The sequence below is a fragment of the Chlorocebus sabaeus genome, chromosome 13 (assembly GCF_047675955.1).
Source record: "Chlorocebus sabaeus isolate Y175 chromosome 13, mChlSab1.0.hap1, whole genome shotgun sequence".
Lineage (NCBI taxonomy): Eukaryota > Metazoa > Chordata > Mammalia > Primates > Cercopithecidae > Chlorocebus > Chlorocebus sabaeus.
Genome location: NC_132916.1, coordinates 61,343,052 through 61,369,313, shown reverse-complemented (window position 1 = coordinate 61,369,313; position 26,262 = coordinate 61,343,052). Strand labels below are relative to the sequence as shown.

The window sequence follows — 26,262 nt, the reverse complement described above, 5'->3', positions numbered from 1 at the left end:
GGAGAAATAGGAACACTTTTACACTGTTGGTGGGATTGTAAACTAGTTCAACCATTGTGGAAGACAGTGTGGCGATTCCTCAAGGATCTAGAACCAGAAATACCATTTGACCCAGCAATCCCATTACTAGGTACATACCCAAAGGATTATAAATCATGCTGCTATAAAGACACATGCACATGTATGTTTATTGTGGCACTATTCACAATAGCAAAGACTTGGAACCAACCCAAATGTCCATCAATGATAGACTGGATTAAGAAAATGTGGCACATACACACCATGGAATACTATGCAGCCATAAAAAAACATGAGTTCATGTCCTTTGTAGGGACATGGACAAAGCTGGAAACCATCATTCTGAGCAAACTATTGCAAGGACAGAAAACCAAACACCACATGTTCTCACTCATAGGTGGGAATTGAACAATGAGAACACTTGGACACAGGATGGGGAACATCACACACCAGGGCCTGTCATGGGGTGGGGAAAGGGGGGAGGGATAGCAGTAGGAGATATACCTAATGTAAATGACCAGTTAATGGGTGCAGCACACCAACATGGCACATGTATACATATGTAACAAACCTGCACGTTGTGCACATGTACCCTAGAACTTAAAGTATAATAATAAAAATAAAAAATAAAAATTAAAAAAAACAAGTAAAGTCTTAAGAGCACAAAAGAATAGTAATAGTCTCCTGTTTTCTCTTTGAATCTAAGGTACACAGCGCCACCTAATGGTAAAAACAAGGCCACCATTCACTACAAATAAGGCTTTTGGTAAATACGGAATTACTTACCTGAGGCTGAAGCAAAACAACCAGGGATGTGGGGAGACCAGATTGTGCTATAAATAATACTTTCATGGCCTCTAAAGGTGCACAGAGACTTTCCAACAGTTGGATCCCACTAAAAATAAATGAATAGATCAATTACTCAAGAGGGATAAATTCAAATTTATGCTTTTACATATACTACACATACCAATAAACTATATACATTTATATATACACATACAATATATATACAGATCTCAAGGATTTTTAAAGATCTATTTTGATATAAAGCAGGATGGTATTTAAGTGCCAAACTAATGCTGAGCTATTAGTTCACAGCCAAAAGATTAGAACATTTTAAGTTATAATAAATGTTTTAATTTTTTTTTTTTTAAAGAAAACTCAGCTATCCAATCATAAAGCTACAGAAGTATGTTTGGAAAAGAAAAGAAAATTTAGCAGCAGCTCTAGAGAGGGGAATATTTGTTTTCGAATACAATAATGCTATCATACCAATTTGACAGTTTGATCCCATGAGCCAGACACCACAAGCTGTTCACCCCTGGTTTGGCTCCAATCAACACTATACACCTAAAAACAATGAAAAGCATTTAGAAAGCAAAAGACCATCAAGTTCAACGTTGCATTTTATCTCTTGTTATGTAACAGTGAGAGGCAGAACAACTAATTTACTATGTCAAAACATCAAATAATTCCTATCCATCTCAACAAGGTGTCCGAGAAATGAGAAGTTGATCTTGTCCATTCCTCCAGACTTATTCCTTACAGATAAGACTCCATTCTGCTTTCATAGAATTCTACAGTATACTTCCAAACCTTCTTCACTAAAACAAATTATACATATTTTAAAACCTACCAACAAATCACTGTTTGCAGCCCCACGAAGAAATGTCAAAGCAGATTAGAAAGTTAGTCATCTAAAAAAGCTTGCTGGGTCAATGTTTATTGGAAAGCATTAAAATTCAATTAATATCCCTATCTGGCCTTTCCTAGAAAAAGCTTGCAGGAACCAGGTGATCCTTCCAGATCTCTTGGTAAACAGTTTTAGTTATAAGATGCTGCTATTCTAATGTATGCTTCACTGCTCTCAGTGAACCATTTCAAATGAACCATTTGAAAACTTTTGGAAATGTTTTCATTCTTTCATTTTATACAACAGATTATACACAGATCACTCCTGTAAACTAAGTTCAACAAAATATGTGCGTAATTATACTTCATGAAATTAGTCCTGACAAGGACCTGCGTATATGCCATTGGTATATCACATTGGTGATCAGCCAGCACGTTACTTTGAATCTTATTACTCTCTCCCACATATATGTAGGAAGTATGAGTATCTGGGCTTAAGCCACTTAAATGTGGGTTACTTTCTCTCTGCTGCCCAGTACTATGTTGAGCCATGTTGGAGTCTGAGGAAAAAAAAGTCAGTAATACTGATCCCGTCACTTATATACGGAATCTAAAAAAGTCAAACTTAAGAGAAACATACAGTAGAATGGTGTTTGCCAGGGGCTGGGGGTGGGGGAAATGGAGATATGTTGGTCAAAGGATACAAACTTTTAGTTATAAGATGAATAATTTCTAGAGATTCAATGTACATCATGGTAACTATTATAAATAATAATGTATTACTGAATACTTGAAATTTGCTAAGAGAGTAGATCTGAAATGTTCTTATCGTGAGAACAAGAAAATGGTAACTATTCAAGTGATGGATATGTTAATTAGCTTGACTGTAGGAATCATTACTCAAGATATATTTAGATCAAAACACTAAGCTGTACAACTTAGATTTCTTTTTTTTTCCCCCCGCAAAACAGGATCTTGCGCAGTCGCCCAGGCTGGAGTGCAGTGGCACAATCTTGGCACACTGCAGCTATGACCTCCTGGGTTCAAGCGGTCCTCCCACCTCAGCTTCCTAAGTAGCTGGAGTCACACTTGCGTGCCACCACACTCAGCTAATTTTTTTCTTATTTTTTGTAGAGACAGTGTCTCACCATGTTCCCCAGGCTGGTCTCAAACTTGTAGACTCAAGCAGTCCTACCGCCTCAGCCTCCCAAAGTGCTAGGATTATAGCCACCGTGTCCAGCCTACAAATTTTTATTTGCCTATCATACTAAACCTGGAAAAAAGTTTAACAAAATTATATTAAGCTTCCAAATAAGGAATAAAAAAGTAAAATATCAATACTTTGTTCATCATGGGTTTTTTGCATTTTTATTTTTAAAAACATTAACAAATTATCTTGATTATCAAGTTTTTTGGGACCCCCTTAAATTGTGTACCTAGAGTGAGTGCCTCACACATCCTACCCCAGTCCTGGCCCTGCCTCTGCCCACATTCATGCAAAAGATAGAAGAGTAGTTGGGACACTAAAGGAAGCACAATCCAGCAGCAGCTATGAAAGGAATAGAAGGGCCAGTGAAAACCAAAGCTGCTGTGGCCATCTGTTAGTTATGGATAGAAAAAAGGCTGGTTTGGAAGCAATCACTGAAGATCTTGAGAGATAAAGAGTTTGATTTTATCCTCTAAATTTCTCCTACAAAGGACCATATAGTAAATGGTAAGTTTCTTCAAAAAGTTACATTTCTTCTACAAAGAGCCACATGGTAAATACTTCAGACTTTACAGGCTATTTGGTCACTGTCACAACTACTAAACCCAGCTCTTGCAGCACACACAAAGCAGCCATAGTCAATACTGAATTAATGGGCATGGTTTAGTTCCAATAAAATTTTATTTGTAAATCTAACTGCAGGCCAGATTTGGTCCTGGCCCACATGATGTAGTTTCCCAACCCCTGCTCTAGGCTGATGTAAACAGTCAAAAATAAAAATAGCAAACCTTTATTGAACACTCTGAGTGTCAGATCCTGTTGATAAGCACTTTATGTATTTTATTTCATTTAATTTTCATTTATATGAAGTAGATACAATGTCAAGGCCCAGAGAGGTTAAGTAACTTGTCCAGAGTCCCAAAGCTAGTAAGGCGCAGAGATGAAATCTGAACCTGGGCAGCCTAATTGCAGAGCCCACTCTTAATCGCTATGCGAGGCTATCTGTACAGCACACTACTTGAGGGCACTGTTGAATCAGAACTTCTTAGCTACCTTAAGCCACGATATCAAGGAACTAAAGCTCTACCCCTGCTGGTATCACCCTTTACTGGAGCTACATTTGGGCCCAGATTGATTCCATTGTGTTTTCATGAATTACCTATACAAGGATCTTAAAGCCCCTGTCCACTTGTAAATTTCCATTTATCTGTCAAGATGTGGCCCATTACATCCCTTATGAAATAAACCTCCCCTGATAAGCCCTTCAATGAGTCATACGATGCCTTCAACAACAGCTTGCACCTACTTCAAACTCAGCATTTGCCATATTTTATTTACTTAAAAGAATGTTACATAACTGACATACCTGCTAGATTTTGGAGACTCCTAATGAGCAAAACATTTTGTACATCTACGTTCATCACAGTAAAATAGGCATTCAAACATTGGTTAAAATAATTTAACCAATCAAATTTCTCTTTACAACCTGAATCACTGCTAGGTAGGTATAGAGAATTGCTAAGTAAATACTAGCATCATCAGCTCAGACTCCATTGCCTCCACACACTTCCAGCGTGATGCAGCAGGTGAGACCTTGTGACTTCTCACCTTCTAAAACTGCAGGAGCCTCCACCGGCTCAAGAGAATCCAGCCTGAATCAACACCAAAGATACGAAGAAAACCATGCGGATGGCATTGTTGCTGCCAGCTGTCTTCTGTTGCACAACCAAGTGGCAAGCATTAGGTCTCTAGGACAGAGCTAAAGATAGGACACACATAGTGGTGAAGTTAAAAATGGGATAATAAAGAAGGAAATAGGCTGAGTGTGGTGGCTCATGCCTGCAATCCCAGCACTTTGGGAGGCTGAGGCAGGCGGGTCACTTAAGGCCAGGAGTTCGAGACCACCCTGACCAACATGGTGAAACCCCATCTCTACTAAAAATATAAAACTTAGCCGGGTGTGATGGCATGCACCTGTAGTCTCAGCCACGTGGGAGGCTGAGCCAGGAGAATCGCTCCCAGGAGGTGGAGGTTGCAGTGAGCCAAGATTGTGGCACTGTACTTTAGGCTGAGTGACAGAGTGAGACCCTGTCTCAAAAAAAAAAAAAAAAAAAAAAAAAGAAAGGCAACTGAATACTATGTTCAAAATATTAGGACATGGGAGAGGAACTAACAGATCAGGAGACTGTGTGGGGTTTTTTTTGTTTTTAATTAAATAAAAAGTAACTACAACAGGCATGGTGGCTCATGCCTGTAATCCCAGCACTTTGGGAGGCCGAAGCAGGAGGATTGCTTGAGGCCACAAGTTCGAGACCAGCCTGGACAATATGGCGAGACCCCGTCTCTATAAAAAAATTTTAAAAATTAGCCAGGTGTGGGGACACGTAACAGTAGTCCCAGCTACCCAGGAGGCTGAGGTGGGAGGATGGCTTGAGCCCACAAGGTCAAGGTCAAGACAGCACTGAGCCGTGATCATGCCACTGCACTACAGTCTGGGTAGCAGAGTAAGACCCTGTCTCAAAAACAAAACAAAACAAACTATTGACCTAAGAGAAGGATTGAAGTGGGGCCCTGAGGGCTGGCTAAAATGTCAACAGGCAAAAAGCAGAGATCAAACAGTAACCAGAAAACTTCCCCAAAGACATAAATGGGAATATACAGCACCCTAGAGGTCAGGGGTAGTGAACACTGCAAGATAACACCAAGGTTTTGTGCCTGAGGACTGTCAGTGATGGCAGCATTAACAAAAGTAAAAGACTGAAGGAATGAAAATAATGTAATTTTATATATGCTGAGTTTGAGGTGACAGCAAGACAGGGTTTGGGCATTAACCTCAAGCTCTGAAAAACGTTCACAGCCAGAGAGATGTTTGAGATACAGCTGAAAAGGGAAGAATGAATTCCATTATCCCAACTTCAATCAATTCACTCATCTATTCAACAAATGTTTATTAAGCACCCACTATGTACTAGGTATGGGGGGAAGGGAGGTTACAAGTTTAGATAAGACCAGCCCCTATGGATCTTATATTTTAGCAGCAGAAAACATGCTATAAATAAACGTATAATTTCAAGTTGCAATTTTTTAAAAAACTACAAAGAAAAAGCAGAGTAAGGAGAACAGAAAATAATGACAAGAGCAGGGGGTCATTTCTCAACAAAACGGCCAGGAAAGACCTCTCTGTGCAGAGACTTGAGTGCAGTTAAACACTGAACTCTGCAGGTCCGAGATGAAAGGCTCAGGTTACAGAGAACAGGGACAGACCTTGAACAAGGAACAAGCTTGCCAGATTTGGGGAACAGCAAGGTTGAATAGTTGGGAGGGATAAGATCCTGAAGAGCTATGGCTAAGAATGTGTCTATGATTTCTCTTAAGAGGTTACAACCATCAACCATAAGTTACCACTTAGATTATAACATCCTTCTAACTGTTCTCCCCATCCATTTTTGTTTACCTCCAATATATTATCCACACTGCACATAAAAAGTAATCTTTAGAAAATACAAATTAAATGTCACTCCCCCGTACAAAGCCTTTCAATGGTTTCACACTATATGTAGCTCCTACAACTTAGCATCTTCGCTCAACATTACGTGAGATTCATCCATGTTGATTCTTATTACCCAAAGGTCAAAATCATGCAAAACTATGCATGACTTAGGGATGCATACATATGTTGTAAAAATAGAAAGAAAAGCAAAAAATATATAAATAGAAAATTTAGGCTAGTGGTTACTCCTGGGAAGAAGGGAGGAAAAAAAATGGAGAGAGAGGAAGGATAGGACTAGAAAGGGTAAGCAGCGGACTCCAATGGTATAGGTAATGTTTCATTTCTTTAAGCTAGATGGTGAATATGTGTGTTCAATATATCATTTTTACATCTTACATGTATTTTATAATGTATAAAATATTTCATCGATTTTTAAAATCTGCAATGTCTTTCCCCTGATCTTGGCACAATGGCCAAAACGCTGACAGCTCCAAGCACACAGGCTCTATCCTTTCTGGTCAAGCATGCTCTTTCATTTGACTCTAACACCTCTACCCTGGCCTCTCCACTTGAATAATTCATTCCAACTTCCCCTTTAGACCAAAGGACGCCCTCCCTGCCCCTTCCCCAGACAAATCCTCCCTTCCCATAACACTGCATACATTCACAGCGCTTACCACATTAGACATTAGATAACCGGAAGTCTGCCTCCCTAGACAGGGCAAGGACTCCAGGAGGGCAAGGGCATGCCTAAGGTGTTTGTCTTCCCAGCTAGCCTGGTACAGTATCTTGTATACAGTAGAGTTAATAAAAGTTTCCGGAATGAATGAAGGAAAGGAGAAACAAATCTGAATGGAAAGCACATCTTCTGTTAGTCTCCTCTTCCATCTCTTCCTTATTCCCAACCTCCCCCTCCACTCCCACTCAAATAGTGGGCATGGCAAATGGTCAAATTAAATACAAAAAGGAAGAGAGATATGCAGTGCCTGACTTTGTGCTTTAAGAGCAGGGTCCTCTAGAGGCCTATCTGATGAAATAACTCTTGGCAGTGGTGAAGAAAATTAACCAGGAGAATGGAAAAAGAAAAAAAAACCCACTGCACAATGTTTTGTGCTGCTTTATGAAATCTGAACCTCATCAAAACCACAGTTTGAGAGGACAAATTTTATTACTGAAACCAATTCCCAAAGAGCTCATCTTTAATCTACTGTAAAGTACTGCCCTTTTTAAGTTGGTCTATTTAATTAAAAGTTGTCAAATAAAAAACTATGTCCAGAATTTTTATTCTTATCTGTATCAATACAAAGGAAAGGGTCACTGACTTTTAATTCCTGAGTGATTAGAAAGGGCTATATATTTCTTTTAAGGTGAAACTTTAGTTTTCTCTTTTGAGACAGGGTCTCACTCTGTTACCCAGGCTGCAGTGCAGTGCCACGAGCACAGCTCACTGCAGCCTCCACCTTCTGGGTTCAATTGATCCTCCCACCTCAGCCTCCCGAGTAGCTGGGACCACAGGTGCACACCACAACACCAGCTCATTTTTAAATTTTTTGTAGAGACAGGGTTTTACCATGTTTCCCAGGCTGGTCTCTAAATCCTGGGCTCAGGTTATCCTCCTGCCTAGGCCTTCCAACGTGCTGGAATTACATGCATGAGCCACCACCTCCAGCCCTGAAACTTAAATTTTCAAATTTTTTTCATTATGGACTTTTTAAAACATGCATAAAAGTAGAGAGAAGAGTATAATAAACCCTCAGGCACCCATTACGCACCTTCCATAATGATCAACATGTTGCCCATCATGTTTCATCTGTCCCATTATTGACTGAATGGCTGACTACTGGGGTATTTTAACATCAGACCTTTTACTCCTAAATACTTCAGTAGGTAAGGCCAGTTGGTTTTTTACATAAGCACAGGTCAATTTCACCCCAACAAGATTAACAATGGCTACTTAATATAATTTAACACTCAGTCCTTATTCATATTTCCCTGACTGTCCCCAAAAATGTTTCTTTCACAGTCAGCTTATTTGAGTCAGTATCCAAACAAGACCCACATTTTACACTTAGCTGTTATGTCTCGTAAGCCTCTTCTAAGTTAGGACAGTCCTCCTCCCCACACCCTGATCTTCCTGCCCCACATCCCACAACATTTATTTGTTGAAAGAAACCAAGTTACTGGTCTCGTAGAATGTCTTGCCTTCTGGATTATCCCAAATGTTTCCTCATGGTGGTAATTAACTTTTTTCTCTACCCTTCCAATTTCCTTTAAATTAGAAGTTAGATCTGGAGGCTTAATCAGATTAGTTCATTTTTTTTTTTTTTTAGCTTCCAATTATATTAGGAGGCATATAATTTCTGGTTGACCCACTTTTAGTGATCCTAAGATTGTTCAGAGAATGTTTCAATCTTAAACTAATGGTTTTAGCATCCACAGTGATCCCTGCCTAGAGTCATTATTTCATTAGGGGCTACTAAATAGTGATTTTCTAATTTCTGCTATTCCTTCCGCATTTACTAGCTAGAATCCTGTTATAAAGAACTTTTCTTATCAATTATTTTATAATACCACAATAAAAGTCATAAAAGAAAGGGAAGGTAAATGCCTTGATTCTTTACTTTTGTTTATCAATTTTCAGAATAATGAGCTGGTTGTCCTAATAATCTTCAATGGTGACTACATTTTTCCTAATCACAAGTCCATCTCCATGTAAGGACTGAAAATACACACGTACGTGTGTGTGTGTGTGTGTGTGTGTGTGGTGTTTAAATTCATTGCTTTCATTCTTTTGGTTGTTCCAATAGTCTCATCTTTGGCCAATGAGAATCCCTTCAAGTTGTACCTTCTAAACCTTTGATATGTCTCCAGCGACCTTTCACAGCTTTCCTGCTTTCTGACACAGAAGATGTCTTGCATTCCTGCCCAGCCCTGGAATAAACGACTTCTCCAAAGACACTATTCCTGTCAGTGGCAAACAGTATTTAGAGGCCATACTCAGGGCACTAAGAATATTCACTGCTACTCAGTTGTCACAGCTTCTAAATCTTTATTGTGCAAAAAACTAAGAAATATGTACTTTTTTCAGACAGAGAAAAATAAATCACAAGCTTATATGACGATTCCCCATTCAACTTTAAGATCGTTTCTACTTCTTTATTCTCGTAACGCTTTTCTCTCACTTTAAAACTTTAAGTTTCTTTTTTTTTTTTGAGACAGAGTCTCAATCTGTCGCCCAGGCTGAAGGGCAGTGGTGACATCTCGGCTCACTGCAAGCTCCGCCTCCTGGGTTCATGCCATTCTCCTGCCTCAGCCTCCCGAGTAGCTGAACTACAGGTGCCCACCACCACACCCGGCTATTTTTTGTTTGTATTTTTAGTAGAGACGGGGTTTCACCATGTTAGCCAGGATGGTCTCGATCTCCTGACCTTGTGATCTGCCCACCTCGGCCTCCCAAAGTGCTGGGATTACAGGCGTGAGCCACTGTGCCTGGCTAAAACTTTCAGTTTCTAATGACATAATTACTGGTATGCCTTATCCTACAATAGTTTCAAAGTAGCAATGTTAAATTTTTTGAATGTAGTTTCAAATTTCTTTCCAATTCTTTGTTTTTGTTTCTTGTGACAAGAGTCTCACTCTGTTGCCCAGGCTGGAGTGTAGTGGCACAATTTCACTCACTGCAACCTCTGCCTCCCGGGTTCAAGCGATTCTCCTGCCTCAGCCTCCCAAGTAGCTGAGATTACAGGTGTGCACCACCACACCCAGCTAATTTTTGTATTTTTAGTAGAGATGGGGTTTCAACATGTTGGCCAGGCTGGTCTCGAACTCCTGGCCTCAAGTGACCCACTCACCTTGATCTCCCAAAGTGCTGGGATTACAAGCATGAACTACCATGCCCAGGCCTAATTATTTTTGTTTATCAGACTGATCTTATTAGGAATGTCTAATCACAATACTGGGTTTCTAAAGTCACTTGAAATAATTATTTCCAATACCTAGTTATGGCACCAATTTGATGGACCTTTAATGTGCTTGTTTTCAATTTTTAGCAATTGCTTTTTCTTTCCAACTTATTAATACATTGGGATTCTTAATTACATGAAACATTTCAATGGTTCCAAGGTCAAAACTATAATACAAGTTATATGTGAAGAAATCTTATTTCCATTCTGGTCCCCTTTTCCCTGATTTCTACCTTACCCCCTTTCAAGGTAACCATTTTCATTAGTTTTTGAATTATTTTTCCGTTGTTTCTTTTTGAAATGTATATACACAATATATATATATTTATAATATATAACTGGTACAGTTAAATATATATGTGCTTCTATTCCTCTTTATGTAAAATATAAATTTTACATACATTTACATAGCTCTGCCAATAATTTCATTTCATATTAGCTTGCAGCAAAACCAAACATAATTTCTAGTTTCATATAAATTGCATAATTCTCCTACATATGTTTTTGAATAGATTCTAAAATCAGAGATGGGGATTTTAATTTCTATCTACAGTTCACTCACTAACTCACTTCAGAGACATGCGTAGTGTTGACACCTACACTGTGTGTATGAGAGAGACTACAGATATAGTAGCAGTAGTCATGCTTGAAAGTCCTTCTCTATCTGAACATATTCTATCATAGTTTCCATCTATTTAAAACTATCATTTTCTCTTCTTTAAAAAAATTTTAGAAAACTTTGAGGTCAGATAACGGGTTGGGAATAATGATTTTGCAAGGTAAACCAAATAGCTCCTTTTATTAAAGATTTTTTAAATCTACATTTTGAATATTGCAATCCCCAAATTATTAGATAACACACGTATCAAGGTCATTAGAATTGAACGCTTATCAAGTCAAGGCAGTGGCTTCCAAACAATGCTGCACATTGAAATCATCTGGGAATCTTTAAATAATACTGATCGCTGGCTCCAGTCCCAGACACTGTGACCTGGGCATGAAGATATTTCAAAGCTTCTGGCTGGACGCAGTGGCCCACACCTGTAATCCCAGCACTCTGGGAGGATGAGGCAGGCAGATCACGAGGTCAGGAGTTCGAGACCAGCCTGGCCAACATGGTGAAATCCCATCTCTACTAAAAATACAAAAATTAGTCAGGCATGGTGGCACATGCCTATAATCTGAGCTACTCAAGAGGCTGAGGCAGTAGAACTGCTTGAACCCAGGAGGTGGAGGTTGCAGTGAGCTGAGAACATGCCACTGCACTCCAGCTCGGGCAAGAGAGCAAGACTTTATCTCAAAAAAAAGAAAACAAACAAACAAAAATTTTTAAAAGGTCCCAAAGCAATGCTAACCTGTTGCAAAGTTTAAGAACCACAGACTTAAGGCTGGGCACAGTGGCTCAAGCCTGTAATCCCAGCACTTTGGGAGGCTGAGGTAGGCAGAACACCTGAGGTCAGGCGTTCAAGACCAGCCTGACCAACATGGTGAAACCCCATCTCTACTAAAAATACAAAATTAGTCGGGTGTGGTGGCGCATGCCTGTTAGCCCAGATACTTGGGAGAGTGAGGCAGGAGAATCACCTGAACCCGGGAGGCAGAGGTCACAGTGGGCCGAGATCGTGTCATTGCACTCTAGCCTGGGCAACAAGACTGAAACTCCATCTCAAAAATAAATAAATAAATAAATTAAATAAACTACAGAGTTAAGACAAGCCTTTGCATACCTTTTTTATGTTAAGTATTAAAATTCCAGATGCCTGAATTATAGTCTAATCCTACTTGACAACTACTACTTGAAGAAGCAGATTAAGTAGAAAAAGGATAATACTTACCTATCCATGTACGTCCTGTTTTCTGCCCACAGTGTGTGGCCCAAAATCTACACAATTCATCTTTCTCCTGAATTTTCAAAGCATAAAGTCCAACCCCCACTATCCAGGTATTCAAGGCCCATCAGGATATGATCCTTACCCACCTCCGTTACACCATCAACTAGCACACACACTCTATGCTCCAGGCACATCAAAGGACATTTGGTTGTGTGGATATGCCACGCTCTTCCACAAATCTTAACTTTTGTAGAGGCTCTTCTCCATCAGAAATGTCCTTTTCAGTTAGGTGTGGTGGCTCATGCCTATAATCTCAGGACTTTGGGGGGCCAACGCAAGTGAATTTCTTGAGCTCAGGAGTTCGAGACCAACCTGGGCAACATGGAGAAACCCCATCTCTACAAAAAATTCAAAAATTAGCCAGGCATGGTGGTATGCACCTATAGTCTCAGCTACTCAGGAGGCTGAGGTAGGAGGATTGCTTGAGCTCAGGAGGCCAGAGGATTGCTTGCCTCAGGAGTCAGAGGTTACAGTGAGCTGAGACTGTGCCACTGCACTCTGCCTGGGCAACAGAGTGAGACTCCATCTCAAGACAAAAACAAAACAAAAAAAGAAATATCCCTTTCCCTTAGGGCTGCCTAGCAAACTACTAAAAACTACTAATTGCCCAAGACTCAGGTCAAATAGCACCTCATCTGTGGAAGTCCCTGGTTCTCCTCTCTATGTACCTTCTAGATACCTCTTTTCAACATCTATCATCTTGTACTGAATTTTTTTTTGTTTTATTTTTTAATTTACATGGGACCCTAAATGGCTTGTTTACATGTCCCAGAATTACAACCAGAGAACAGCACATGAGTCTTATTTATACCTGCATCTTCAATGACTGACACATGCCTGGCACATAATATGTGCTACAAGTAGAGACAGGTCTGCTTTTTTTTAATACAAGTCTAAACTTTAAAATATAAAACAAAGTCAAAAGAAGGTAAATGCTTTTAAAACATGAGAATTGAAAGTTGATGACATATCACATCCTAATGGCAGTAAAATCCAAAAAGGCAGAATTGATTCAACTGACATTTAACTAGAAACTATTTTTCTGTACAATCACAATCTTTACAGGGAAAAGCTTTAAATGGCTATTATAAATTGTAATAAAATCTTACTGCAGTAACCTATTCCAAAATCAATGGCTGGGCATGACTAAATATGCAAAAGGAAATATATCAAGTCTAACTATTTCCTCAATTTTTTTAAAAGAAACAGGATGCAAAGAAGAAAATAATGCTTTCAGTTGATAAATCTGTTATGTAGTTTTAAACATAAATGCATTTCTGAAGAAAACACACTGGTTTTAAATGCAGGACTGGTTGTCATTCTGCATTAATATTTTTTATTGGCACCTGATATGGTTTGGCTTTGTGTCCCCACCCAAATCTCATCTTGAATTGTAATTTCCATGTGTTGAGGGAGGGAGCTGGTGGGAGGTGACTGGATCATGGGTGCAGTTTCCCCCATGCTGTTTTAGTGATCATGAGTTTTCATGAGATCTGATGTTTTTAAAAGTGGCAGTTTCCCCTGCTCTCTCTCTCCTGTTGCCTTCTGAAGAAGGCGTCTGCTTCCTCTTCACTTTCCACCATGATTGTAAGTTTCCTAAGGCCTCCCCAGCCATGCAGAACCATGAGTCAACTAAGCCTCTTTCCTTTATAAACTACCCAGTCTCAGGTATTTCTTTATAGCAGTGTGAAAAAGGACTAATACAGAGAATTGGTACCAGGATAGTGAGGTACTGCTATAAAGATAATCTGAAAATGTAAAAGCAACTTTGGAACTGGGTAATGGGCAGAGGTTGGAACAGTTTGAGGGCTCAGAAGACAGGAAGATGTGGGAAAGTTTGGAACTTCTCAAAGACTTCTTGAATGGTTCTGAACAAAATGCTAATAGTGATATGAAAAATGAAGTTCAGGCTGAGGTGGTCTCAAATAGAGGTCAGGAACTTAATGGGAACTGGAGTAAAGGTCATTCATGCTATGCTTTAGCAAAGAGACTGGTGGCATTTTGCCCCTGCCCTAGAGATCCATGGAAGTTTGAACTTGAGAAAGATGATTTAGGGTGTCTGGCAAAAGAGATTTCTAAGCACCAAAGCATTCAAGAAGTGACCTGGTTGTTTCTAAAAGTGTACAGTCACATGGATTCATGAAGAGATTATTTGAATTTGGAACTTATATTTAAAAGTGAAGCAGAGCATGAAAGTTTAGAAAATTTGCAGCCTAACCATGAGGTAGAAAAGAAAAACCTATTTCATGGGGGGAAATTCAAACCTGTTGCAGAAATTTGCATAAGTAACAAGGAACCCAATGTTAATAGCCAAAACAATGGGGAAAATGTCTCCAGGGCATGTCACAGATCTTTGCAGCAGCCCCTCCCATCACAGGCCTAGTGGCATAGGAGGGAAAAATGGTTTTGTGGGCCTCAGTAGCCCTGCTGCTCTGTGCAGCCTCAAGACATGCTGTCCGGCATCCAGCTGCTTTAGCTCCAGCCATGGCTAAAAAGAGCCAAGGTACAGCTCGAGCCATTGTTTCTGAGAGTGCAAGCCCTAAACCTTGGCAGCTTCCATATGGTGTTGGGTCTGTGGGCGTACAGAAGACAAGAGTTTAGAAGACAAGAGTTTAACCTCCACCTAGATTTCAGAGAATGTATGGAAACACCTGAATGTCCTGGCAGAAGTCTGCTGCAGGGGTGGAGCCCTCATGGAGAACCTCTGCTAGGGCAGTACAGAAGGAAAATGTGGGGTTGAAGCCCCCACACAGAGTACCTACTGGGGCACTGCCTACTGGAGCTGTGAGGAGACAGCCACTGTCCCCCAGGCCCCAGAAAGGTAGATTCACTGACAGCTTGTATTGTATACCTGGAAAAGCCACAGGCACTCAATGCTAGCCAGTGAAAGCAGCCATGAGGACTGCACCCTTCAGAGCCACAAAGGTAGAGCTGCCCAAGGCCATGGGAGCCCACCCCTTGGATGTGAGATATGGAGTCAAAGGAGATCATTTCAAAGCTTTAAGATTTAATAACTGCCCTGCTGGGTTTCAGACTTGCATGGGGCCTGTGGCCCCTTTGTTTTGGCCAACTTCTCCCATTTGAAACATTTAGCCAATGCCTATAGCCCCATTGTATCTTAGAAGTAACTAACTTGTTTTTGATTTTACAGGCTCCTAGACAAAAGGGACTTGCCTTGTCTCAGATGAGACTTTGGACTTGGGACTTTTGGGTTAATGCTGGAGTAAGTTAAGACTTTGGGGGACTGTTGGAAAGTCATGATTGGTTTTGAAACGTGAAAAGGACATGAGCTTTGGGAGGGGCCAGGAGTGGAATGATACAGTTTGGCTCTATATCCCCACCCAAATCTCATCTTGAATTGTAATCCCCATGTGTCAAGGGAGGAACCTGGTAGGAAGTGATCAGATCATAGGGGCAGTCTCCCCCATGCTGTTCTTGTGATACTGAGGAGTTCTCAAAAGATGTGACGGTTTTAAAAGTGGCAGTTTCCCCTGCTTTCTCTCTCTCTTTTTCTCTCTCTCCTGCCGCCTCGTGAAGAAGGTCATCTGCTTCCCCTTCACCTTCTGCCATAATGTTAAGTTTCCTGAGGCCTCCCCATTCATGCAGAACTGTGAGTCAATTAAACTTCTTTCCTTTATAAATTATCTACTCTCAGGTATTTCTTAACAACAATGTGAAAACAGACTAATACAGTATCTATCATTATTGACTTCTCAACTTCTATCATTATCAAAAAGTAAATAATTGATTCATTTTTTAAAGTAAACAAGATTTTAACTCTTAAAATGTATAAGCAAATACATTTCCTCCATAACAGAATACAAATAGTTGCATACTTAGGTCAAAAGTAAGTTTTTATAATCAATGCTCAAAAACCTCAATGGATCAAATATGTTATAAAAATTCAGCAAATTGATAAACCTTGCTATTTGACAATGAAAACAAATTTCAACTTTTTTAAACTGTGATAAGCAAACTCATTAGTTTGAAAATTAGAAATTAATATATTACATTGATTTATGTCATCTTTAAAGTCACTTTAACTCACTCTCAGTAGCACAGTGTTTTAAGTCAGAAAGTAGTGAAATAAAATTGTCAATTCACTCTTATTTTTCTATTCTCACTGAATTTTAAAAAATTTTTATTATATATTCAGCAGCATTAGAATAAGCAAAGCCAAAGGCATTTTATGGGACTCAAAAGACACAATGACCTCTGCAGACACCAGTTAAACAATACACAGAACAATTTGATTCCTACTTCGATGCTAAGTTTAGCAACCATTCACACAGATAATGTCCATGTTTTTCTTTATTTTCATTTCACCAAGACCTTCATTCCTCAAAGCCTAAAATATATCTAAATCTTGGATTTCTCTTTTTTGCTTCATCTGACAACTTGAACATTGACTGTTGGACACACAGCCATCAAGTGGTAAAATGGGTAACTGGAAAAGTTCTAACTTGTTTTGTATTTTTCAAACCCTATTATAATAAGAGCAAATAATAATACTAGCTCATATTTATTCAATGCTGGTTCTAATTCAAGCACTCACAGCAACCCTGTGATACAGACTACTAATAAACTTAGTTTGCAAATGAAAACACTCAAGTTTAGGAAAAATGTGACATATGCAAGGTCTCACAACGGGTAACTTACAAAGCTGGGATTCGAATCCCAGATTGACTAAAACCATGCTATATATCATTATTATATAATCTCTTCCACAGAAGAAAATGACCCATTAGTTGCTGTTCCATTTCACAACATAGCTTCCTTGAACATACTGGTGGAAAAAACAAACAAACAAACAAACAGAAATTGGCTATGTTCATTCATTTATCAACTTTTTTTTAATAACTTTTTTTTAAGACAGAGTCTTACTCTGTTGTCCAGGCTGGAGTACAGTGGCACAATCTCAGCTCATTGCAACCTCCACCTCCCAGGCTCAAGTGATTCTCGTGCCTCAGTTACCAAATAGCTGGGACTACAGGTGTGCACTACCACACCCAGCTAATTTTTGTATTCTTAGTAGAGGTGGGGTTTTTGCCATGTTGGCCAGGCTGGTCTCAAACTCCTGGCCCTAAGCGATCTGCCAACCTCGACCTTCCAAAGTATTAGGATTACAGGCATGACTCACCGCACTCAGCCTCATTTATTAATTTATTCAACAAATATTTACAAGCTCCTTAAAACTCTCATTTGAGCTTAAATCCTTTTAAGTATTTTTGAGTATTTTGCATATGCAATGGACTGAATATGTCCCCACAAAACTCACAAGTTAAAATATTAACCCCCTACAATGTAATGGTATTAGAAGGTACGACCTCTGGTGGGTAATTAGGTCATGAATGTAGAGCCCTCATGAATGGGATTAGTGCCCTTCTAAAAGGGATTTCCAAAACTTCTCTCATCCTCTTTCCATCACCTGCAGATACAATGAAAAGATAGTAGTAGTCTTTGACCTGAAAAAGGACCCTCATCAGAACCCAACCATGTGGGCACCCTGACCTTGGACTTCCAATCTCCAGAACAGTAAGAAATAAATTTCTGTTCTTTATAAGGCACCTAGTCTAGTCTATAATACTTTGTTACAGCAGCCCGAGTAGACTGAGGTAGAAATTGGTGCCAATAATTAGGGGTGCTGCTGTAACAAATACCGAAAAAGGTTATCTTCATTTATTTTTCACATAACCAAGCAAAATATGTGAAACGGTAAACTCTGACTGTTGAAGCCACTTAATTGTTTTCTATTACACTGACATTCAACGCATCCTGATACAAACGCTTACCAAAAATTGCATTTGAAAAGAAAACGAAGGCTAACTAGAATAGTAGCATGCAAAACAAATTTAAAAAGTTAAAAAACAGAAGTGTATCTTCGGTTCAATAAATCAGTTGCAAAATTATAGAATGCTGTAAAACTGGTTTAACAGCAGTTCAAATAACAAAAGAGGTAAGTGTGTTACTAGTAGACTCAAAGTAACCTAACACTAAGACATGGCTGAGAACAATGTATAGCCACTTTAGGTAATATTATTAGAACTAGGGGCTCAAGACTATGCTGGTAAAATCTTATAAAGCTTAGCCCTTCATCACATTTCTGGAATAAATTAGGTATATATCGAAAGGGGCACTGAAAAACAGTGCCCCTTTCTAAGGCACTATTTCAAAGGATTATCAAAGGAGGCTACCAGGAGGATGAAAGATGTAGAGATCATGTCATCTGAGGACAGGGCAATGAAATGACAAGTGCACAGTCTGGAAGAGAGCACAATGGCTATTTTCAAGAGGTTTCCTGGACAAAAGGGGCTGGACTCGGTCTTACCATTTCAGAGAAAGGCACTAAGAGCAGCAGTTGGTTGCTATAGAAGGTAGATTTGGGCTTACAAGAAGTAGTTTCTTAATCATCAGAACAACCTAAAAATCAAATAAGTTATCTCAAGAGAAAGTGAAATTTACTTTCACTGAGATGAAGACTGAGTGACCATCCAGCCAGGATATCCTAGAACAGTATTTCCCAGAAAGTAGCTGCACAAGAGATTATTTTAACTGGTACATACATTTATTTTATTCGTTACTTATTTGTCTTAATATACATTAAAAACAAATAAATGTACATACTAAAGTAGCCATCAACCCCATTGTTTCATGAATATTACTGTTTCAGGATAAATGAAGCAACAATTTTAGTTGATTGAAAGAAAAACATTAAGTCAATATACTGAATTTAACTTAAGTAGCAATATTATTTTATGATGTTAGTTATCACCCTTGAATTTATATAGGTAATAAAAGGCACCAAAGATTTAACAAAAAGAAAAAAATACTTCTAAAAAGAAAAGTATTTTTTAAAAAAGAAAGAAGGAAAAGAAAAACATTAAATTAATTATAATACAAATGATAAAAGAAAAAAAAATGTCAAAAATCACAAAAACTAGCCTGGGCAACATAGCAAAACCATCTCTACAAACACACACACACACACACACACACACACACACAAATTGGGCACGGTGGCTCACGCCTATAATCCCAGCACTTTGGGAGGCCAAGGCAGGTGGATCACGTGAGCCCAGGAGTTCAAGACCAGCCTAGCCTACATGGTGAAACCCGTCTCTACTAAAAATACAAAAATTAGCAGAGAATAGTGGCGCACATCTGTAATCCCAGCTACTTGGGTGGCTAAGACACGAGAATGGCTTAAGTCCAGAAGGTGGAGGTTGCAGTAAGCCAAGATTGCACTAGCCTGGGCAACAGAGTGAGGCCCTGACACACACGCACACACACACACACACACACACACAAAATTCACATACGTTCCACAGAAGTATCTGAATTTTGGACACACTGTTCTGTAGAGATTCGTGCACTGATCATCTTGAAACTAAAACTTCTCCTTTCCCAAATTGTCTTAGTACTCAGTAATTCCCTGAAAACATGATAATTTACAACTACATTTATTCAAATAGCTATCACAATTAAAATAGAAATTAAAATTTTTCATTATTTCAGTAACAATCTTAGAAATCTTGATTGTCAATAGCTATAGCTATAAAACATGTGGACCCCTCACATAACTAATCTTTACCACAAAAGACTGATATTCCTGCATCTAATAAGCATTTATTGAGGGCCTTCTCGGGCCAGGCACTGTGGTGGACAAAAATTTGAAAGTAGATTAGCAAGTTGTCATTTGAAGGATATACTGCTACCTTAAGGAAAATCTTAAAACATTTAAGGTAAAAACACAAAAAGAGGATGTCTTCATTATTATGTTCACTGAAAATACACATGTATGTTAGTATAACTGAAGCCCAAACTATTTTCTGTGCTATACATACACACACACAAAATCTAGACACATGAACCAGATTTAGATGTAAAATCCCTTCAGTAAGTTCTGCCTCATACTCAGGATTTTATGCTCTTGCTCCAATATACTCTGAAACACCTCGAGAATCTCAATGAAGCCCCAAAGGCAATCTTATGACGTCTATGTGAAAAGTCCACCTACCTCTACCTTAAGGCACCGTGTGGCAAGCACATTCTTAGAGCACAAAGAAAGTCATGGGCCTCTTAGGAGGAAATGGTGCCAGAGTACACTGCTGGAGGCGTTTCTTCTGCCTAATGAGAAGACTGACCTTTTCTTTTCTTTCCCAGCTCCTTACGCCAAAGGTACTTTATGTTTGAATAATCAAATAATAAGTGACATCTAATATGTATAAGAAATGCTAAAGTTTAAACTTGTCCCCTGAAGATATTTCTCCATGTGTACATCCCCAACTGGATTTCAACCAAAGTCGAAGAAAGAAAAATAATCAGCTCAGAAAGATTCCCCTCCTACCTCCTGAGTGTGTTCTTTAAGGACTTGCAGTGGCCCCGCAGCTTTGGCAGTGTCCCAGAGCTGCAGCGAGCCATCGCCACTACAGGTGATGAGGACATGTTCATTGTTCTCACTCCAGGTCACATCAAACAAACCATCATTCCAGTCAAAGCTACACTAGGAAAAAACCAAAAAACACAACACTTACATAGGCAGCTACACAACAACAACAAAAAATAACAATTATAATTACGGTTTTTTTCTTACAATTTATCACATATTTTAACACATATATCTCATGTAATCTTCAAAACTATGGGAGTTAAGAGAGCAGGTACTTGACAAATATGGCAACAGACTCAGAAAGGTTAAAAAAACAGTCCAGTGGAACATAACAGTCCAAAAATGTAATGCTACACAATATACTACTCCATATTTTTTTAAGTTTTATAATTTACGAGTGGACACTAAGAGACAGGCTTCAGATTTGTTTTTTTATTTAAGAGAAAGAGTCTTGTTCTGTCACCCAGGCTGGAGTGTAGTGGCCCAATCACAGCTCACTGCAGCCCTGAACTGGACACAAGCAATCCTCCCACCTCAGCCTCCCAAGTAGCTGGGACGACAGGTGTGCACCACCACGGCATAGCTAATCTTTAAAAAAAAATTTTTAGGCCGGGCCCAGTGGCTCACACACATAACACCAGCTCTTTGGGAGACCAAGGCGGGCAGATCACCAGAGGTCGGGAGTTCGAGACCAGCCTGGCCAAAATGGTGAAACCTTGTCTCTACTAAAAAATACAAAAATTAGCTGGGCATAGTGGCGGGCACCTATAATCCCAGCTACTCGGGAGGCTGAGGCAGGAGAATCACTTGAATCCAGGAGGCTGAAAGATTGCAATGAGCCAAGATTGCACCACTGTACTCTAGCCTGGTGACAGAGCCAGACTCTGTGCATAAAAAAAAATTTCTTTTAGAGACGGGTGCCCCTAACATAGTGGGGGACCCTATGCCCACGAGGCTGGTCTTGAACTCCTGGCCTCAAGTGATCCTTCTGCCTCAGACTTGGGAATAGCTGGGAATATGGGTGTGCACCACCACAACCAGCTAAAAATAAGCTTCATCCTATGCAAACGCCAAGGTTCCTTTTATATTGTATATTAAAACATTAACCAAAGAGTCAAAACCTAACTCTATTAAGGCTTTAATAGCAACAGTAAATACCTTTAATAATTTCAGCCCCCTTACCTTCTAAAAAGCCTTAGCCCAGATTCATCTGGATCCAGTATTAGTAGGGTTCCACAGCCTAAAGAGAAAAAAAGTCAAGGTCATCCCTTTGAACCTGCCAGGGTAACATCAAAAGTCAAGGAGTTATCAAGTAATTGGTACCTGATTTTAATACCACAAATTTCTCCCCAGAGTTTTTTGGACCTTAAATACCAAACAGTCAGGTGATCAATTTCTCCCTAAAGTTTTTGGGACATGAATACCAAATGTGTTCTCCATTTCTGTTTTTCCATATTGTACTTCAGTTACTAAATATTCAACTTCCCATTGCACCTAAGATTGGAATCCAGACATGGACCTAACAAAGGGGTGAAATACTTAAGGGCCTACTCTGTAGCCAGACAAGGCACCAGAGACACAAACCTTCCAAGTTGGTGTTATCATCCCTACTGACAGATGAGAAACCTCTGGCTTACAGACCCCAGGGACTGCACTCCTCACCAGTAAATCTAAAATACATCTAACACAGGATTTTAAAGCAAAATATGAATGTGGAGATACCTGGTGGGATTTACCACATAACTGCTGGTAATACACTGCTGAAAACAGTATTAATATGTTACCCGTCAAAGATTATTTTACCAAAGGGCCATTGTATTTTAAAAGTTATATTTACTTATATAGAGACCAAGGGGGAAAATCTCTTCTATTTAACATGACTGAATTTTTTTTTTTTTTTTTGAGACAGAGTCTCGCTTTGTCGCCCAGGCTGGAGTGCAGTGGCCAGGTCTCAGCTCACTGCAAGCTCTGCCTCCCGGGTTTACGCCATTCTCCTGCCTCAGCCTCCCGAGTAGCCGGGACTACAGGCGCCCGCCACCGCGCCCGGCTAGTTTTTTGTATTTTTTAGTAGAGACGGGGTTTCACCATGTTAGCCAGGATGGTCTCGATCTCCTGACCTCGTGATCTGCCCGTCTCGGCCTTCCAAAGTGCAGGGATTACAGGCTTGAGCCACCGCGCCCGGCCGACTGAATGTTTTTTTAAATACCAATTCCTTTTAAAGAGTTTTTGCATAAGATTTTAAGTAGCATTTACAGGCCAGTCACAGTGGCTCACGCCTGTAATCCTAGCACTTTGGGAGTCCAAGGCAGGAGGATCGCTTGCACCCAGTTCAGGACAAGCCTGGGCAACACAGTGATACGGTCTCTACAAAAATAAAAAATCAAAAATTAGCCAGGTGTGGTGGTACGTGCCTGTGGTCCCAGCTACGGGGGAGGTTGAGACAGGAGGATCATTTGAGCCCAGGAGGTTGAGGCTACAGTGAGCCGTGACTGCACCACTCTACTGAACCTAGACAACAGAGTGTGACCCTGTCTCTAAAAAGAAAAAGAAAAAAAGGAAACTACTACCATTATAGACTCATGAGTCTTCAATCCAACTGGTGGGCCATGTAAATCTGAATGTGCCAAGCACTAAGAGCTAATAAAGAAAATAAATCAAGTATTTCTCTGAGTTTTAGAAGTAACATTTTTTTCTGCTGTAGGACAAAACAAAAAATACAACAGACCACTGACATTATGAAATGAGTTGTTGCATCTCCCTTCAGTGTCTATAATAGCTTGGACATGAATTAAGGCAAAAGCGAGAATGAACCCATGCCTTTTCATCTAGTCCACGGAGAGGGATGATTAACTTTTTTTTCTTTTCTCTTTTTTTCTGAGAGACAGTTTTGCTCTTGTTGCCCAGGCTGCAGTGCAAAGGCGCGATCTCGGCTCACTGCAACCTCCACCTCCTGGGTTCAAACTATTCTCTTGCCTCAGCCTCCCGAGTAGCTGGGATTACACGCATGCGCCACCACGCCTAGCTAATGTTGTATTTTTAGTAGAGATGGGGTTTCTCTATGTTGGTCAAGCTGGTCTGGAACTCCTGAACTCAGGTGATCCGCCTGCCTCGGCCTTCCAAAGTGCTGGGACTACAGACGTGAGCCACCTCACTGGCCTGGCCTTTTTTCTTTTAAGACGGTGTCACAGTCTGTCACCCAGGCTGGAGTGGAGTGATGTGATCTCAGCTCACTGTAGCCTCAACATCCCGGGCTCAAGCGGTCCTCCCGCCTCAGCCTCCTGAGCAGCTGTAACTACAGGCTGAGCCAATGCGCCCCGCTGGAGACAATTAACTGTAGTCTGTAATAGCTACTTGCTAAAGTATGCATTCCTCGTGAGACAACTACAGGTGAGAACTGAACTTAATATATTTCATGGTGTCACCGGTTGGACTCCAGGCGTCCATTCAGGAGCATCCTTCTTAGGACGGCCAGCCCGCAGGTCGCGGCTCAGTGCTCGAATGCAGACTGGGAAATGTGGGCCAACTCGCAAGCCCTGGGGCGGTTCTGGCTCAGACCGTCTTTTCCGTACAGCTGTGTGAAGCCGACCGCTCCGAGGTACCGCGCAGGCTACACCGGCTCTCCGCACGGGGACGTGTGCCTGGGCGTGCGACAGGTGGCGGAGGCAGCCGGTCTCAAGGAACAAGGACACGGGCTACCAGGCTACACCTATATGCACTTACACACAACTGAAGAGGATCGACTCCCGCTTCAGACCAACTCCTCGCGCTCCGCAAAGTGAGAGGCGCCGATCAGCGCCTCTTCTGCCCCCTGGAGCGGACCGCGGGACCGTCTACACTCAGAGGGGCTTTCCCTCGAGCGCGAGGAGCTGGTGCCCGGCTGTTCCCCGCCTCCGCCCCCAAGCCCCGGCTGCGCGCCCCCGCCCCGGCTGCGCGGCCCCGCCTCACCCGCGATGCCGTAGTGCTGCGCGGTGGCGCAGGCCAGGCGGCCCGGCAGGTACGGGGAGAACTCGGCGGCGTAGCCGTGGCGTCCCGGCACCCGCAGCGTCCGCGCCGCTCCGCCGCACACCGCACTCATCCCGCCCGCCGCCCCCGGCCCTCGGCGCCCCTGCCGCGGAAGTCGTTCCGAGTCGGAGGCGCACTGGCGCGATTAGAGAGACCAGGAAGACCGGGCGGAAGTGCGGGCCCCGTGCCCTGTATTCGATATTCTGATTGGTCCCCACAGGAAATGGACTCCGACGGAGACCATTTTTGTTTTGGGTGAAACCAAACTGAATTGCGCCTGCTGCAAAGATACAGATCTTTCAGGGGAGTAATCCAGGGTTAGGTATTATTAATAATTACGACAACTTTTGTCGTTGCATCTCAGCCTCTTCTGCGGTGCTGTTTTTTATTAATTTCATTGAGCGTTTGGAAGACTGGCATCAGGAACTTTTCCTGATGATTACAAAGTGAGACAAGTTACAGCCGACTCTGAAACCACGCAGCGCGTCCAAAATTGCGTGCTGCGTTGCCCAAGGAAACTGGAAGCAATGATAACTTAAGTCCGTGGAGTCAGTGCGGTCTTTAGGAATAACAGCGTGGGCTGGTGGACTACTTTCACACTATAACTGACACCGACTCCAAACCAACTCCCCATACTTGGCAAGTGAGAAAGAGGAGCTGGCCAGTTCTAATGAAGCTAAGAAAAAAAGCAGCACATCGTCATAAACAACTTTTTTAAAAAAGTATTACTACATATGTATATATTGTATGGTAATAAGTGCTCAGATTCTGGTGCTCATTCATTATTCATTCATTGCCAGGCATGTACTATATGGAGAATGACCAAATATAACTTATCTGCCAAACCAAGATACTTTTGGAGTAAAGAGGGTCTAATTAAGCCAGGTCAACAGGCACAAACCAAGTCATATGATCACCTTAAGCATATACCAAGCACAGTATTAGGCATTTGGGATTCAGAATAATAGGATATGGTCCATGGCCTCAAGAGACTAGAGAAGAAGACTAAAAGAGAAGTCGTGTAATTAGTTAAGTGTAATCAAAATACTGTAGAGGCTAGGAGAAATATAGGTGGGGTATTTTTAAAACGTGATTGTCAGTGCCAGAGGTATGGGAATTGCAGGAAAGGCTGCAGAAGACAGATAGTGTTTATGGTGATTGCACACAGATGAGTAGGTTTTCTTTAAGTAGACAAGAAGATGGAGATATTTGTAGGAGCAGGAATAACATGAGCAACCCAGGAGATCTCAACCAGCATGATCCATAGGGGATCGTGGCTGCCAGGACTCAGCCTGGCCAGATGGAAGGGATACGGTGAAAAGAATATTGGGTGGGGAGACTATAGAGTGTTGTACTGGGGCTAGATCATGAAGAATCTTATATACCATACTAAGAGAATTGGATTTCTACTGTAAACAATGAAAAAGAGTGGAAGTTTTCTAATGTGAGAAATTAAATGACCAAGGTTTTATTTTAAAAAGTCCTGCAACACTAATATGGAGGATGGAGTTTGGAGATGGGGAGGCCAGTCAAAAGACTAGCAGGCTGAGTGCAGTGGCTCACACCTGTAATCCAAGCATGCTAGGAGGCCGAGGCAGGTGGATCACTTGAGGATCCAGACCAGTGTGGCCTCAATTATTTTGGATTTTTATCATATGTAGTCACTG

The 26,262-nt window shown here is 40.9% G+C and overlaps 1 protein-coding gene across 1 annotated transcript in view; it reads right to left on the bottom strand.

Moving 5' to 3' along the window:
• Positions 1–24,777, bottom strand: part of PEX7 (peroxisomal biogenesis factor 7) — a 93,567-nt gene extending 68,790 nt beyond the window's left edge. The window contains exons 1-5 of the mRNA XM_008006897.3: positions 24,539–24,777; positions 21,776–21,833; positions 20,552–20,702; positions 1,294–1,371; positions 805–913 (exon numbers count right to left, since the gene is read on the bottom strand). Of these exons, the coding sequence (XP_008005088.1) occupies positions 805–913; positions 1,294–1,371; positions 20,552–20,702; positions 21,776–21,833; positions 24,539–24,668 (526 nt within the window). The 5' untranslated portion in view covers positions 24,669–24,777. The remainder of the gene's footprint in view (positions 1–804; positions 914–1,293; positions 1,372–20,551; positions 20,703–21,775; positions 21,834–24,538) is intronic.
• Between the last annotated feature and the right edge of the window lie 1,485 nt (positions 24,778–26,262).